This window comes from Ictalurus punctatus, chromosome 25 (genome assembly GCF_001660625.3).
Source record: "Ictalurus punctatus breed USDA103 chromosome 25, Coco_2.0, whole genome shotgun sequence".
Classification (NCBI taxonomy): domain Eukaryota; kingdom Metazoa; phylum Chordata; class Actinopteri; order Siluriformes; family Ictaluridae; genus Ictalurus; species Ictalurus punctatus.
Genome location: NC_030440.2, coordinates 19,993,877 through 20,010,291, shown reverse-complemented (window position 1 = coordinate 20,010,291; position 16,415 = coordinate 19,993,877). Strand labels below are relative to the sequence as shown.

The 16,415-nt window shown below is 39.8% G+C and overlaps 1 protein-coding gene and 1 long non-coding RNA gene across 2 annotated transcripts; both read left to right on the top strand.

Annotated features, from left to right (window-relative positions):
• Window positions 1-1,866: 1,866 nt before the first annotated feature.
• Window positions 1,867-10,568, top strand: nt5c1bb (5'-nucleotidase, cytosolic IB b). The gene is made up of 6 exons (XM_017455613.3): window positions 1,867-2,077; window positions 5,018-5,185; window positions 6,180-6,309; window positions 6,562-6,684; window positions 8,024-8,208; window positions 8,324-10,568. The coding sequence occupies exons 1-6, from the start codon at window positions 1,970-1,972 to the stop codon at window positions 8,687-8,689; spliced, it is 1,080 nt and encodes a 359-aa protein (XP_017311102.1). The 5' UTR covers window positions 1,867-1,969; the 3' UTR covers window positions 8,690-10,568.
• Window positions 10,569-11,627: 1,059 nt separating this feature from the next.
• LOC128629160 (uncharacterized) lies at window positions 11,628-14,163 on the top strand. The gene is made up of 2 exons (XR_008393465.1): window positions 11,628-13,356; window positions 13,850-14,163. It is a non-coding gene; the product is annotated as an uncharacterized LOC128629160 (long non-coding RNA).
• Window positions 14,164-16,415: the final 2,252 nt, after the last annotated feature.

Genomic DNA, 16,415 nt, shown 5'->3' with positions numbered 1-16,415 from the left:
ACAACCACCGCTAGTGATCACACACCTACGATAGTTACTACACAACAGACATTAGTGATCACACACCTACGACAGGTACTACACAACCGCCTCTAGTGATCGCACACCTACCACAGGTACTACACAACCGCCTCTAGTGATCACACACCTACCACAGGTAACACACAACCGCCGCTAATGATCACACACCTACGACAGGTACTACACAACCGCCGCTATTGATCACACACCTACGACAGGTACTACACAACCGCCTCTAGTGATCAGACACCTACCACAGGTACTACACAACCGCCTCTAGTGATCACACACCTACCACAGGTAACACACAACAAACATTAGTGATCACACACCTACGACAGGTACTACACAACCGCCGCTAGTGATCACACACCTACGATAGTTACTACACAACAGACATTAGTGATCACACACCTACGACAGGTACTACACAACCGCTTCTAGTGATCACACACCTACAATAGTTACTACACAACAGATGCTAGTGATCACACACCTACGACAGGAACTACACAACCGCCTCTAGTGATCACACACCTACAACAGGTACTACACAACTGCCTCTAGTGATCAGACACCTACCACAGGTAACACACAACCGCCGCTAATGATCACACACCTACAACAGGTACTACACAACTGCCTCTAGTGATCACACACCTACCACAGGTAACACACAACAAACATTAGTGATCACACACCTACGACAGGTACTACACAACCGCCTCTAGTGATCACACACCTACGACAGGTACTACACAACCGCCGCTATTGATCACACACCTACGACAGGTAACACACAACCGCCGCTAATGATCACACACCTACGATAGTTACTACACAACAGACGCTAGTGATCACACACCTACGACAGGTAACACACAACAGACGCTAGTGATCACACACTTACGACGGGTACTACACAACAAACATTAGTGATCACACACCTACGACAGGTACTACACAACCGCCGCTAATGATCACACACCTACGATAGTTACTACACAACCGCCGCTAGTGATCACACACCTACCACAGGTAACACACAACAAACGTTAAGCCAGGAAACAGAGAAGTTTTATAGGGATGCTAATAAAGGACAGCATGACGCAGGTGTGAGCGAGTACAGGCACATGGTGAAGTCATGTGACTTACAGAGCTGCTGGGAAATAGAGTGAGTTGTTGTTGCTAGCCAAAACCAGTGATGGCAAATAAACACTGTGTACAATTTATATTTATTAATAAATGACCTCATACTTTTTTATCCATTTATAGTTACTCAGTAAAACGAGTCAGTTCCTGTTCTTACTTACGCTATAGCAGCTATAAACACTCATTCCCTCACCATCCTCTCTCTATTCTCTTTCTATTCTCTCTCTCTATTCTCTCTATTCTCTCTCTTCATGTTAATAAAGAAAAAAACAGCATGTTACTGAGAAAGCACAGAGAAGTATAAACAGCGTTACTCTGACTGTTACAAAGCGCTGACAATGGAGACTCCTTCCTCACACGTTACAGAACCTTAAAGAACACGTTACATCTGTTAAATTCATGGTTCAATAATTTTACATTTCAATAAACCAATGAAAGTTTTCTGGTTTCCTGTCCAGTCTGGGTGAGTTTGTGCCGACAGGAGAAGAACCTGACGTGGTCTTCTGTGTTGTAGCTCCTCCTCAGAGTCCTGTGTGTTGTGCATGCTGAGAGGCTTTTTTGCTCAAGAGAATGTATGTTAGAATTACAAAAAGGTTAGTGCCGCTTTAAAGCCTGTTTCTGAATGGCTGCTTTAATAATTAAACTTGGTGTTCAGTCTAGCAGATTCGTCATGATCTCATTCACTTCCTGAGCCCCAGCCCACCTCTTTCTCTGTCTCTCTGTCCCTCCCTCCCTCCCTCTCTCTCTCTCGGACCCCGATCGTGTTGTGTTAGTGTATTAGTCAGTAAACAGTAAGATGAGTAAAACAGAGGAGAACTCGTCAGTAAGAAGCGGAGATGAGGAACAGGACTGGGAAGCGGCCAAAGTCTTCTTCAACAACCTGAAGAGTAAGAAGCCCAGACCTGTGAGTATATTCACTTCCTCACTCTCACCCGGTGTGTGTGTGTGTGTGTGTGTGTGTGTGTGTTACAGAGAGGAAGCGAAAAAACAAACAAACAAACAAACACCGCGGTGTCATTAATACTGTAATCATCGGACACTGTTTACACTCTTTATCTCATTTTAATGATTTAGTTTTTAATAAACTCTCCTGTGTAGTTCCGCTTGCTCCTGAACTGTTCTTCTCCTCACTTCCGGTTTGTGCACTTCAGATAAAATCTGCTGGAAATTCTGAACAGATTCACTTTCAGGAGCTGAAAATCCAAACTCTTACAAATTCACTTTTATACAGGAAAAAGTGATAAAGTCCGACAGATCAGTACACTTTAATTATATATAACCAGGAAATAGGACACACCCACACCCACACACACACACACACACACACACACACCCCTCCGTTATATAACTGCTTCTTCTTCTTCTTCTTCTTCTTCTACTTCCTATTAACATTAATAATAGTTTATTTATAGTTTATTATGTTATTTATATTTATTCAGCACAAAAGTGGTGCATGTTAACGTAAAAACACAAACCAGGAACAAGGGAAAGTGTATAAAATAAATAACCAGATTCAATAAAAAAGTGAATACAACAGAGCATTATATATAAATATAAACAAGATGACTATCAAAATAAAATAAGCAATAAAAAGGTAAATTAGTGAATAAAATATACAGAATAAGCAAGAAAGGATAATGAGTATGTCACGTTATTTACCTAATGGAGGTTTGGACAGATACAAGTGCAGCAAAAGACTTATTTACGAACAACAGGCAGACAAATCCGAATCATGATACAGAAGCGTGGTCAAAACTTGAAATGGGTCAGGTGATCTACAAACAGGCATAAACTGGACGAGGCTAGAATTCAGAACGATAAACAAAAAACAAAGTCAGTAAACATGAAATGAGAACGAGAACAAGGAACAACCACTTGGGAAGGAGAATACACTCAATACTACGCAATGTGCTAAGAGACACGAGGGGTTTAAATGACAAACATAATCATGGGATAAACACTGGACAGCTGAAAACACTGATGACACACATTTGGGGAAACAGCCAATGACAAACCAGTGGTGGAGACAGAACATAACCATAACATATACATAAACAAAGTCAATGTCATTGAAGAACCAAAAGTGTGCGTTCGTAAAGAGCTCGCGCAACGGGCTTGGGCTTCGGTTTTCTGAGCACGCTGCAATACTGCAGCTCTGGCTCAAGGGGAAATCGTGACAGAGTATAAGAACACAAAAAGAACATAAAATAAAAAATTATTAACAATCTGAATAGCAGAAAGTGCTAAAATGTGATATAAAAGTGAGTCAGGGATTAACCATGAAGGAACAGCGTACGTTATCAGATTGGATTAAAAAGCAGCGACTGAAGCAGTGGATATTATACTGAGGGCGAGACTGTCCCAGGGTTTTGGGACTCCGACTATAAAGCAGGAGTCACCTTTAATCAGCAGATGGGACACTGGAGCAGAACCAGCAGAACCAGTCTTGATGACCTGAGGCCTGTTTAAGGAAGCGAGTTGAGTTACAGAGTAGGTTAGAGTTGATGAAACCAGATTAATCTAATCCGGGTTAATTAAGATGAACAGGTTTCATGACTCTGGTTTTATCCCTGAATCGGTGTTTACTCAGCGAGCACGAGCACGAGCACATAAACACCAGACGTGTGCAGCAAACAGCCGATAGCGTTCAACATGGAATAAAGCAGGTGTGTGTACTTCCGGTCGAAGAGAAAAAACTATTCTGTAGAAATACGAGGAATTTAAATCTAACCACAAACATCACACCGTTTCAGCTGGCAAGGCTCGGGGACATTACTGTGTTACTGTGTAAGTTTACTTTGTAGGCTCACAATCAGAATAAATGGATTGAAAACTTCTAACCCCAACATATTTCATTACTTTCATTTAATATAAACGTCAATTTTTACAAATTAAATATTAATAAATAAATATCAATTTGTGAAAATATATTAGGATAGAGTTAGGGTTAGGACAGGAATAATATAACCACATGAAATGTTCCACTCGCAAAGAACTGAAGAACAACACATAGAGTAAGAGCTCCACAGGGTTCTCCACACACACTGAAGCCTTCACTACAAACACTAAAGGGTTAACTTTGATGCGTCAGATTTATGCTGATGGTCCATTTTGGGTTCGTGATCTCTTACAAAGAATAAAACCCTCTCTGGAGCAGGTTAGCTGTGGCGTGCAAGTTACCATGGAGATAAAACCCGCTAAAAACCAATTCACCAGAGTTTACTCAAACTAAACCCACAGTTACCCGGATCTCCACCGAAACCAGCTTCGTGAAACAGGCCTCTGAGAGCATGGAGTTAAAAACCCACTAATGTACTCCGGAGCAGGAGCACGTAACGCTCTATATATTATTAAAATAAATATAAAATATATTGTGAAGCCGGTGTAAGGAGGCTGTCACAGGGCTGATATGAGCTGAGCAACAGACCGAGTGTTGAAGCAGGAGAACTGAGAGTTACTGTAACTACAGGGAACACAAACATGAAGGACTTTCTCTGTGTCCAAAAATATACTTCATTTAATTCTAATCTCATCATTAATAACCTGATCACTGTTTAAACTGAAACATATCCGGAAGTGAGAAGTTAATTCCATTCAGTTTTATTTGTATAGAGCTTTTAACAACGGACATTAGCACAAAGAAGCTTTACAAAAATCTGGATATAAAATTTTTATTTATATATATCCCTAATGAGCAAACCAGAGACCAGATGTTTATCACATGATTAAATACTGTACTCTGATTAAACATCTGCAACTGGTTCCTTTATCTGTGGATCTTATTATCTGTTATTATCAGTGTTTATACCCTTATAGTATGTGTGTGTGTGTGTGTGTTCCCCAGCCGAAGCCGAGCACTGCAATTACGATCGCCGTTTCGTCTCGGACTCTGTTCAACATGGTGGAGGAGAGGAAGATCTACGAGCAGGAAGGACTGGAGAAGTACGTCAACTACAACCAACAAAATGAGAACCAACCACTCAAACCCGGAGCTGCCTTCCCCTTTGTCAAGGTCACTATGTGTGTGTGTGTGTGTGTGTATGTGTATGTGTGTGTATATGTGTATGTGTGTTGTGTGTGTGGATATGTGTATGTGTGTGTGTGTGTGTGTGTAAATGTGTACGTGTGTTGTGTGTGTGTGGATATATATATATATATATATATATATGTATGTATGTGTGTGTGTGTATGTGTGTGTGTATATGTGTACGTGTGTTGTGTGTGTGTGTGGATATATATATGTGTGTATATGTGTGTATATGTGTATGTGTATTGTGTGTGTGGGTATATATATATGTATGTATGTGTGTGTGTGTGTGTGTGTGTGTGTGTGTGTGTGTGTGTGTGTGTGTGTGTGTGTGCTCCTGTTCCACCATTGTTTCCAACACATACTCAAGTCTAACACAGTATACAATTCTTTTAAAAATCCTGTTAACTCACCAAATCACTGCTGGAGCTGCAGCAATGCATTCTGGGTAGAAATGTGCTTTTGAAGTCCACAGCAGTGTCAACTCAGTCTCTTATTTAATATAAATAGGGACAAGCACTGCTCTTATTTGTTTTGTTTTGAATTCCATGTATTTTTGTTTCTGTTCTGGTCCTGTGATTGCTGTGTTATCTGATTGTGTTCACCTGTACAGTTTTAGCTCATTGATCAGTTCGTTTGAGTCTTTGTCCAGTCTTCTTGTGTATTTATTGTTTCAAGCCTTATTTACCAGTTTCAGTTGTGTGTGTAGTGTTTCCTGGTTTTGCCCCTCGCATGTTTCCCCTGTTTTTGTGATTATGGCTTGTTCTGGTGTGTTGCTGTCTGTGTTCTGACCCCCACTACCAACCTTTTCAGTGATTTTGGGACTCGCCGTGATAAATCACATGCTGAGTTTTGGTAATTGCATGCTTGCCATAACTCACTGCTCATGTAGTAGTAATATTTTTCTTCTTCTTCTTAATTTGCATGATTATTTATTTATTTATTTATTTATTTATTTATTTATTAATTGTGCCTGCAGGCGTTGATGACGGTGAACGCTCGTCTCAGGGAGCTGTACCCCGACAGTGAGGAGCTGTTTGATATCGTATTAATGACTAATAACCACGCCCAGGTGGGGGTGCGGCTAATCAACACCATCAATCACTACGGTACAGGATGACATCATCAATATTATAATAACATTAATTACTACAGTTATAACAGGTTATATTTCCTAAATGTCCGTCTGTGCACTATTCCCTGCATAATGCTATAAAACAATTTCAGGTTTCCATTCAGTATTATTATATATTATATTATGAATGTGAATCTGTGGTGAGTGTATTTTATGAAATAGCTACAATGTAATGTGTGTGTGTGTGTGTGTGTGTGTGTGTGTGTGTGTGTGTGTGTTTGAACAGACCTGCTGATAGAGAGGTTTTGCATGACTGGAGGTAAGAGTCCAGTCGGTTACCTGAAGGCATACATGACAAACCTGTATCTGTCTAAAGACTCGGAGAAAGTGAAGGAGGCCATCGAGGAGGGTGAGGACCTGAGACACTGATCTATAATTAATCACACACCCAATCACACACCCAATCACACAATCAATCACATAATCAATCACACACTCAATCACACACCCAGTCACATAATCAATCATGTAATCAATCATGTAATCAATCCCACAATCAATCATGTAATCAATCACACACTCAATCGCATAATCAATCATACACATCTATGTGAATGGACATTCCTGTAATTCCCTGAAGGTTCCCTCAGTCCTGGGATGAATCTGCTGCCTGATACTCATTTGATAGATAAGTTGTCCATGCTCCTCAGTTGGTGTGATCTCACCAGTTGCTCATACAGTTTCACATCTGTAGAATATTTGTAGAATTCTGAAGTGAATGTTGAGGACTGAACATCTTTGCTGTCTGGATCCAAAGCTTCAGCTTGTATGGTTGTTTATCAAACTGGACTTTTATGAAGGAAATGAGAAACACTGTTTTGTCGTTACCGGTTGGAATACATGGACTTCTGTTTTCCATTGCAAGGGTCCGTTTGGTCAAAGATTGACCATCACATTCTTGTTAGGTGACTGGAACTGCACCTGACCCCCATCTCACAGTGTACAGGATGGCTCCATTGAGGCTGAGTCTGGCCAGGTAATGTGAGTGTCCAGGTCCAGATGCTCCCGTGTGGACACCATTCCCATCATCCTGGTCCTTAGTATTTTTTGTACCATTCTTGGGAGTGTTTAGGATTGTGCTTGGTCTGATCGCTCAGACAAAATATGTGGAAACTTGAACCTCACACCCATATGTGATCCTTCCGCAAACTTTTGCCAGAAAGTGTATAGAATGTCTCTGTATGCTGTAGCAGTACAGTTTCCCTTCAGTGGAACTAAGAGGCACCCAAACACTGTTCCAGCATGATGACGCCCCTGTGCACAAAGCGAGCTTCATGAAGATGTGGTGTGTGAAGGTAGGAAGAAGGTAGAAGAACTCGAATGTCCTACACAGAGCCCTGACCTCAACCCCACTGAACACCTTTGTGATGAATTGGAACTGGAGTCTCCTCACATCAACATCAGCGCCTGACCTCAACATCACTAATGCTCTTGTAGCTGAATGATCACAAATTCCCATGGCCACACCCCAAAATCTAGTGGAACGCCTTCGCAGAAGAGTGGAGCTCATTATAACAGCACAAGGGGAATAAATCTGGAATGGGATGTTCAACAAGCACACATGGGTGTGATGGTCAGGGGTGCACATACTTTTGGCTGTATAGTGCATCTGCTCTATTCTTTTACAGGTGAAGAATTACTTCCATCTAAATGTCCAGTATTTATGTCTAAGTCTATCTGTCCATAAGGCATCGCAGCAGCCACGCTGTTTACTCCGGATAAGAAGATGGAGTTGAGTGAATCTCAGCTCAGAGTAGCGTTTGATGGCGATGCCGTGCTTTTCTCAGACGAGTCAGAGATCATCGTGAAACAACAAGGACTCGATGAGTTCTTTGAGCATGAGAAGGCAAACGTGAACACACCACTTGCTCAGGTTTGATTAGAATTATAAACATCATAATCTTCTTGATTAAGCAGATATCATCATCTGTACACCATCTTATTGACTTGGACAGTTATGACAGTAAAGTTATTGCATTGTTCCACAGGGTCCTCTGAAGTGTTTCCTGGAAGCGTTGGGGAAACTGCAGAGGAAGTTCTACGCTAAGAACGAGCGGATGAACTGCCCGATCCGCACATTCCTAGTGACGGCGCGCAGTGCGGCGAGTTCGGGAGCACGAGTTTTAAAAACTCTGCGCAGCTGGGGACTGGAGATCGATGAGGCACTGTTCCTCGCTGGAGCTCCCAAAGGTCCTCTCCTGGAGAAGATCAAACCACACATCTTCTTCGATGATCAGATGTTCCACATCGAGGGAGCCACGGAGACCGGCACCATCTCTGCACATGTGCCTTATGGGATTGGACAGAAATATCACAAAGGAAAACTTATCGAGCAGCCGGAAAAACAGAAATGAGAGGGTGAGAACGCTGAGTTTCAGGATCAGAGGGGTACAGTCTGATTATTAGATATGTGCTGATAGTTACACCATGATGTTTAAAAATCTGATCTTTTATTTGAACAGAAATCTGATTAATCTGAGTTTAGGAGAGGAAAACGTCTGAGTGTCACACAAACACTCTCCTGAGATTAAACAGTTCTGAATGGTTAAGGTTAGAGTAAGGGGTGGAGTTAGGATGTGGGAGGAGTTAGGGTGAGGAGCTTTACTTACGTTTACTTACATTTTATCTCCTTGATATTAAACACACACACACACACACACACACACACATATATATATATATATATATATATATATACACACACACAGTGGAATTTGGTTTTATCAGGTGGGAATGCGGTTAAGGTGAGGGGCGTGTTTACCATACGAAGGTGGTTCAGATATGGGTGGGGTTAAGTCAAGGGGTGTGGTTAGGATGGAGGTGGAGTTAGGATATTATATATATTTATATATACATATATAGTGGTGTCTGCCTCACAGGAAAAACATCAGAGGTGTTTTCTAATGTAATCTTAACAATTTGGAAATTGACAATAACTAAAAGTGTTGGTTAATTTGGTTTAATAAAACGATTAATATCGCTGCCTGCGCTCTAATGCTGAAAATATTTAAACAGGTTTATTTTATTTGACAGTTTCTGTGATTATTATGGTCTGTATTTTTGAGGTTGAGGTTCTCAGGTCTGTTTACTCGCTATGATAGTTTATAAGGTAATAAAAGTGGATTTTTATTAAATAATATGGTATATTTATAGGCAGTATATGGGGTCTCCTCTGTAGTGTTTTATAAGTGGCAGCTGCAGTTTTTAGTTCAATAGGAAATATTTATACACAGTATAACAGAAACCTTTTTGGATTTATATTTGATAATAATTACAAAGGTTAGTGCACTTATCTGAAAATTTCACTTTAAATAATTTTGACTGTTTTTACAAAATTAACCTAAAAGTGATGCTGTTTAGAATATATATATATACATATACATACATATATATAAAAACATTTTTTTTAGTGTAGATGAGTAGTGTTGTTGTTGTTTTAATCAGAGAAACGTTGTTGGGAACAGGATGGAGAAAACCTACAGCACCTCTCAGATGTTCTCCACACGGTAGATTCTTTATAAAAACAGTGTTGAATGATGGAGGATTTTAATCTTAATCTCAGAGTTCCCTCTAATCACAAACCCTCTCTCTCCACACAATAATCTGTTAATTGTCTCATTACAGAAAGTCTGTGTGAGAGTGTGTGAGTGTGTGTGTGTGTGTGTGTGAGAGAGAGAGAGTGTGTGAGAGTGTGTGTGTGTGTGATTGAACAGTAAATCAGAAGTGAAGAAGTTTTACACTCAGCATCTCAGCAGATTTTCTAAATGAAAACTTTATTCTATCTTTATTTAGAACTAAATGTAGAACTAATTCATCGAAAACTAATTTCATGGTGGAATTTGTTAAATTATTTACATTAAAATGTTGGAAATACACAGACATCGACTTTAAAGTGAGTTTAACAGGATTGTAAATGTTTTAAAGAATTTAAGTAGTCTAAATGAAAACATTTAAGAGGTAACGAGGTGTGTGAACATCTGACTGGTGCTGTGTTTGTAATGTGTATGTTATATACTCTATTAGTTTATAGACACAGTAAAGTTATACAGTATACAGCAGTACAGTGTTGTTGTTGTTCCCCCCACACTTTTTCCGATTTGATGTGTTGTGTTATTACACATGTTAATGTAATATTTAAGGTTACTGAGTTTATGAAACACTAAGGTCCAGGCTGATGAGGTGACTTTATTAACTTTACTGTAATGATTTTACATATTTAAAAAAAAAAGAAAATTAATGTTTCCTACATGTACTTTATCATGTGAGTTTGTCACCTGGATGCTGTAGAAAACCCACACACACACACACACACACACACACACACACACACACTCCTGTATGCGCTTTTAAATAAAGGATTTGGGAGAAAATGGCTGCCTGTTTGCTGTAATTACACTCATTACACTCATTATACTCATTACACTAGGTCTAGATTTTAATCTTTCAGCTTTTTCATTTCTGAGACCTGGTGGTGAGTAATATATTGCTGAGCCCATAATTGTTTCTATATGTCCTGGATTAACAGCACTGGTTAGCTCTACAGCCAGATGTTCAGGTATAGTTAAATCAGTTTGACAGATACTTTATACACTTAATATAATAATATATATTGTCTCTTATGTTTAACACAAAGTGTTGATAGTTTGAAGTCAATGGGACAACGGAGATCACACAGATACGTGGTGACAAGTTTCACACAAACTCTAAAACAATTTGATAGATTTGCAGGTATAAAAGGCATTCGCTTTAATTTGGTAGCAACTAATTATAATTAAGTTACATCGTCCTCTAACACTACAGTTTCCTGAGACATGATGTCTGCCACTGTAAAACGGTACAAGACTTTTAACACAGCTCTATAAACCACAAACAAATCAACTGCAATAAATCTTATTCATACATAGTACCACAGAGCTGAAACTATGAACCAGGCCTGGAAGGAACCACCTGCCACACAACTAGTAACTGACCAAAATTGCAATCTTTTGGTGTATTCCTTTGTGTTGATAAACAAAAGGCTAATTTCAGTCTCAGTTAGTCTCACATGGGGCAGCAATTATGTAGTGATTTTTACTGGTCACATGTCACTTAAGGTGTGTGTACGAGTGTGTCACATGACCCCTCCCTCCTTTTACCTCGGAGAACCAGGTAAGGAATTTCACATTAACAGTATGAGAACAATCCAAAATGACTGTAAATTAGAATGAATGTAAATGGAGGTTTCCAGCTGATTTATCTGAAGGATTTGCGAGATTGTGGATAACTAGTAGAGCCTCTGATCATCAATACAAGGAAGACACAGTTGTAATTAAATGAATTTTATTAACACTGAGACATGCAAGAGTAAATATCACAACTACTAAAAGATATTAATAAATGAATATGCACTGCGAACGAATAATAAACTAATGAATAAACAAAAGATGCCACAAGTCACACATAAAAAATTATACATGAAGTGAAGACAGAAAGGATAAATGCAATGGAAGAGAATTATATGGTCGCAAACATCTTATGGGGAAACCACTTAAAGGCTCTGGCAAGTGATAAATAAATGCTTATTTATCATTAAATAAATAATCTTACTATTACTTGTTATGAGCTGACCCCAGAGAAATGTTCCACAAGGTCGGGTGAGCAGTCTGGTGGCAGAGACGTCGTCCACTGGTGTCGTGTTCCAATAGGTGTTGCCACGCTGGGCTGGAGAATACTGAACTCCTATTGCTCCGGGAAGATCCTTAGAGTCTGGACAGTCGTCACAGCGTCCTTTGCAGGCGGGGCTGTGTTACTGAGGACCTGTGTGGGTCAGACAATATCTGCCAATGCGGGGATCCTTACAGTCTGGAACATGCAGCTGAAGGTACCTTGAAGGGAAGGTTTTGCTCGCAAAAATGCTTAACCTTTATCGTACTGTTGCCTCTCTCTTTGTCAGGACGGTTGTTTTTGTTAATGAATTCTACCTCATGGGCCGAAGACTCAGAATGTGGTGTTTATGTTAATGTCTCTTTCCTCATCAGGTTAGAAACCCAGAAAGCAGGTGCAGATCGGGGAGATTTGTCCCTTTATCCCTTTCTGCTAAGGAGGAGACTGTAATCTGGCACCTTTCCGTTCCAGCAACGTGATTGGCTATTGCCAGAAGTGGCCGCAGTGTGGAACTCATTTGCATAGCATAAAGTACAGAGTTGGAGAAGTGTCTTTAAAGTGTAGCCTATGCATTATTTCTTTTCCAAACCTGTTTCAAAATATTACAGGCATTGTGCTGAACACGTTGAGTCCAAACATGATAAGAAATGGTGTTTATGTAGTTATAAGTGTCACAATGTAGATGTTTTATTTAATTAAGTCCAGCAAACAAATCCAATCCATAAGGCAAGTTCAAAGTCAAGGCAGGCAAAAGGGTCAAGCAATCTGCAAACAGTATATCAAAGGAGAACCAGAATACCAAAACCAGAGAACAAACAAAGTAAAAAAACCAAAACAAAACAGAATAGCGAAACAGGACACAAGTGAAACTTGTGAAACTGAACAATTACTTTATGGGGCAGGGTAAGTGATTTAACTATCCTATTGGCTCTGCTCGGAGTATGGCATTGGCAAACCAATAGGGTGGGAGATACCCGATTATTTAAGGACCCTTATTTTGGTAGGCGCATAGGTGTCTCAGTGATTTGGAGTTCTTCGCTCCCCTGGCATTTCCGGTTCCCATTTCCACGCAGGCTTTGCTCAGGCTTTGCTCAGGCTTTGCTCAGGCTTTGCTCAGGCTTTGCTCAGGCTTTGCTCAGGCTTTGCTCAGGCTTTGCTCAGGCTTTGCTCAGGCTTTGCTCAGGCTTGTAATGAGGTGAACATCTCAAGGCTAATTTGTTTATTTATAGTCTTAGAGCGGCGCTGGTGGCGTGTGCATTGTGGCGAGTTGGCACCAGAGATCGCGTTCAGTGATCACAACGTTTAGCTGGTGGCTGGATGATATGTATATGTATGAGGGATCATACAACTTCATGTCTGGTGTTTGTTCAACCGAATGGTAAGTACACCTCTCCCTTGTTCACATTGGGACTTGGTAGATTAAGGTTGACACTCTGATCTTTGTGTTAAGGTGAGAGTGAGTAGTTAAGTCTAAATCTTCTCTAAGACAAACCCCTAGCCTAAGATGCTACATGTGACCCTTCTGCTGTTTTGCTTCATGGTTTTATTTATTGTTTTGCTTAGTGGTAAATTAATGTTTTCCAGTCTCAAACATGTTTGAGGTTTGTTTTTCCACACAACCACCTTACTATTGATGGGGTGTATGCTATGCTTTATAGTCTCCATACTGTAGTGGCTATACTTTTCATTTGTACAGTTTACCATAATTCTGGTTCTGCTTCGGTGCTGTTAGCTGCCTCTATTTTGTGTGGTGGTGTCAGTGGGCCTGGGTGTTATAGCCACCACACCACAGTGTCTGTAATATTTGTCTTTCTTTGTTTGTTTAGTGTTTGTGTAATTTTTGGGTTAATCTGTGTCTTCTTTCTCTCCAGGAGCCAGTGAGTCTTGGTGGTGCAGGGGAGGCTAGCTGCATTTATTCGGTGGTGTGTTTCACAGCATGCTCAGTGTGCCAACCCAACGACTTCCTTATAGTGTAGGTAGTGTTTGATGATTTTGGTGTGACTTGCAGTGGGTTTGGATGACCTCCTGAGCTGTAGCTGGCCTGCCCGGTCCCTGCTAAGCCTGGGCCTGGAGAAGTGCTTAGTTTTAAAATCCTTATTGTGCTTCATTGGAGAGCGATTTTATATTTGTATGTTAAATTTTAATGATGCTTAAGTGTCATAATAAAATATAATCTTTATTCATACTCATGTCTCACTCTCATGTTCCTTGCCCAGAGTGGTAAAACTTATGTGTGCCTTTATTTGGGAGTATTTCCCTGGTTCTCCCACAGGGTGGTGTAGTTGGATTTACTAAATTTGGCATAAACGTTTCCCTCCACTCGGGAATGCCACATTTACATGAATGTGAATTGGATGTCACAATTTGTCAGATGTTAAGGATTCCAAACATGTGTATGAATGGACTGGTTTTATTATGGCAGTGCTGGCCTAAACTTTAGGAATGAGTTTGGTGGTTAGGGTCAATCTATGGTCCAATGAGAAGTCTTCTTCATGCAGATGTGGGTGAAGGGGGTTTCCGTCACTGCCATGTAAGAAGTGTCTGGCAGTTGTCTTAGCAGCTTATCTGATGATGCCAGGCATTTGTTCATGTTCATTTTTGTAAGATCCAATCACAATGTAGAATGCCATTTTAACTGCTGTTCACTACAATATTTTTAGATTAAACTTTCAGATGTCTTTTAGTGCCAATGCAGGGGTGAAACCGTATGTTCCTTCACCTCAAGCGCTGCATTAAAGGTCCCATTTTGGTGAACGTTTACTTTTTCTATCACTTAGTTTCAAGAAACAGTAAATAGGCAAATTCTAAATGCCAACTAAATACCAGAGTGAATAATTTTGTCCAATGTTTAACTTTCACAGTAGATGACTACTGTGTAACCTGCTCTACCTCTTCAATGTTTTAAAACAATACTTTCATTCCGCATGTTCATAAAGACATGAACTCTAACTTCTGAACTCAACAAATCTAAAGTAACACCCAAACTAAACATACTTTTAAACCTATAGGAACACAATCCACTGGAAGATGATGAAGAAAGAGTGAAGAATAAGCTCAGGAAAAACATGAAATTGGTCTCGGTGTACTATTTATTTATTTTTTTGGGGGGGGCAGGTATCATGAGTATATGTGTGCATCACATCCAGAGTTTATATTATCGTTTTTGTTTTGTTCATCGGTCCAAATTGTCATGTAATGTAGGTTGAGACGGAAGCAAGTGCAGGTAAGGCAGTTTAATCAAACAATAAGAAGTCCAAAGGATCAGGCAGAAATCAACGTACAAGGCTGGCTAGGGTCAAACGATCAGGCAAACAGGCTAAACTAGGCAGGGCAGGAAATCGAGAACAACAGAGTAAATAAAGTCAATAATCAGAAAAGCAAACACGATATAAGCTTGACAATAAGACAGAGACTAAGCAACTGAGCATAATAATTCGCAAAGAGTGAAGGCCTAGAAAGTCTTTTTAAACTGTGGAGTAAGTGTGTGAGATTGGATGCAGGTGTGCATCATTAAAATGAATGAGTGTTCTGGGAAATGCAGTCCATGGTGGCCATGTTTGTAGCCCACAGTGCAGGATGGGAAATATAGTCACTGGTGTGCGGTCCTGGCCCTCTGGGAAAAATGTTTTCACAGCCTCTCAGGTTCCAATGCAGGCATTGGAAGCAAGTAAGTATCAAGTTCCTCGAGGAGCAGACATGAGGCTGGGGCTGGTTCTCCAGGGACATTAGGCAAGACCCAGGCATTGGTTGTGCTAAAATTTTACTCTTTCATATTTAATAGTGATTCTTACTTGCTTTTCATTTAGGGCACATGTGTTTAAATAGAAAGAGAAAGTGAAAGCAGAGACACTCAGCACAGACAGGATTTAAACTCTGATCACAGGACAAACTCTCTATATCCACTTAGTTAGAATCAAGTAGTTGCTTTGTAAAAGCAACATAAACAAGATTTAAGTTAAAGGGATTGAAATCTCTTTTTTAACATACTTTAAAATATATTCTGAACACTGGATTAAAACCTGCTTACATGAAAAACTACTAAATAATTTTAAATGGATATATAAGTAAATAAGTAGACATGGGTATGTCTAAACACTTTTCAAAATAACACTTTAGTTAACTTGTTCTTGTCTTTAAATGAACTCAGTACATCATTATCTCTGCAGATCTCAGAAGAGTGTGTGACAGAAACTCTATCTGTAAGAAAACTCAGTGACTACAGAAATGTGATCTGTACTAAAACTGGATCTGTAAAGAAAATTGATTTGTACTGAAACTCGATCTGAAATGAAACTCAGTCTTTACAAAAACTTGATTTGTAATGAAATTCAGTCTGTACTGAAACTTGATCTGACATGAAACTCAATCTGTACTGAACTGGAACTGAACTGTGTTCAGAATCAACTTGCATTGTATGTCATGCTTGAAAAACAACAG

Bases quoted from the DNA above. Each gene is read 5' to 3' on its own strand.
- nt5c1bb (XM_017455613.3), top strand. From the start codon at position 1,970: ATGAGTAAAACAGAGGAGAACTCGTCAGTAAGAAGCGGAGATGAGGAA. The intron at 5,186-6,179 runs GTCACTATGTGT...TTGTGCCTGCAG, and splicing joins CTGCCTTCCCCTTTGTCAAG to GCGTTGATGACGGTGAACGC. The intron at 8,209-8,323 runs GTTTGATTAGAA...ATTGTTCCACAG, and splicing joins TGAACACACCACTTGCTCAG to GGTCCTCTGAAGTGTTTCCT.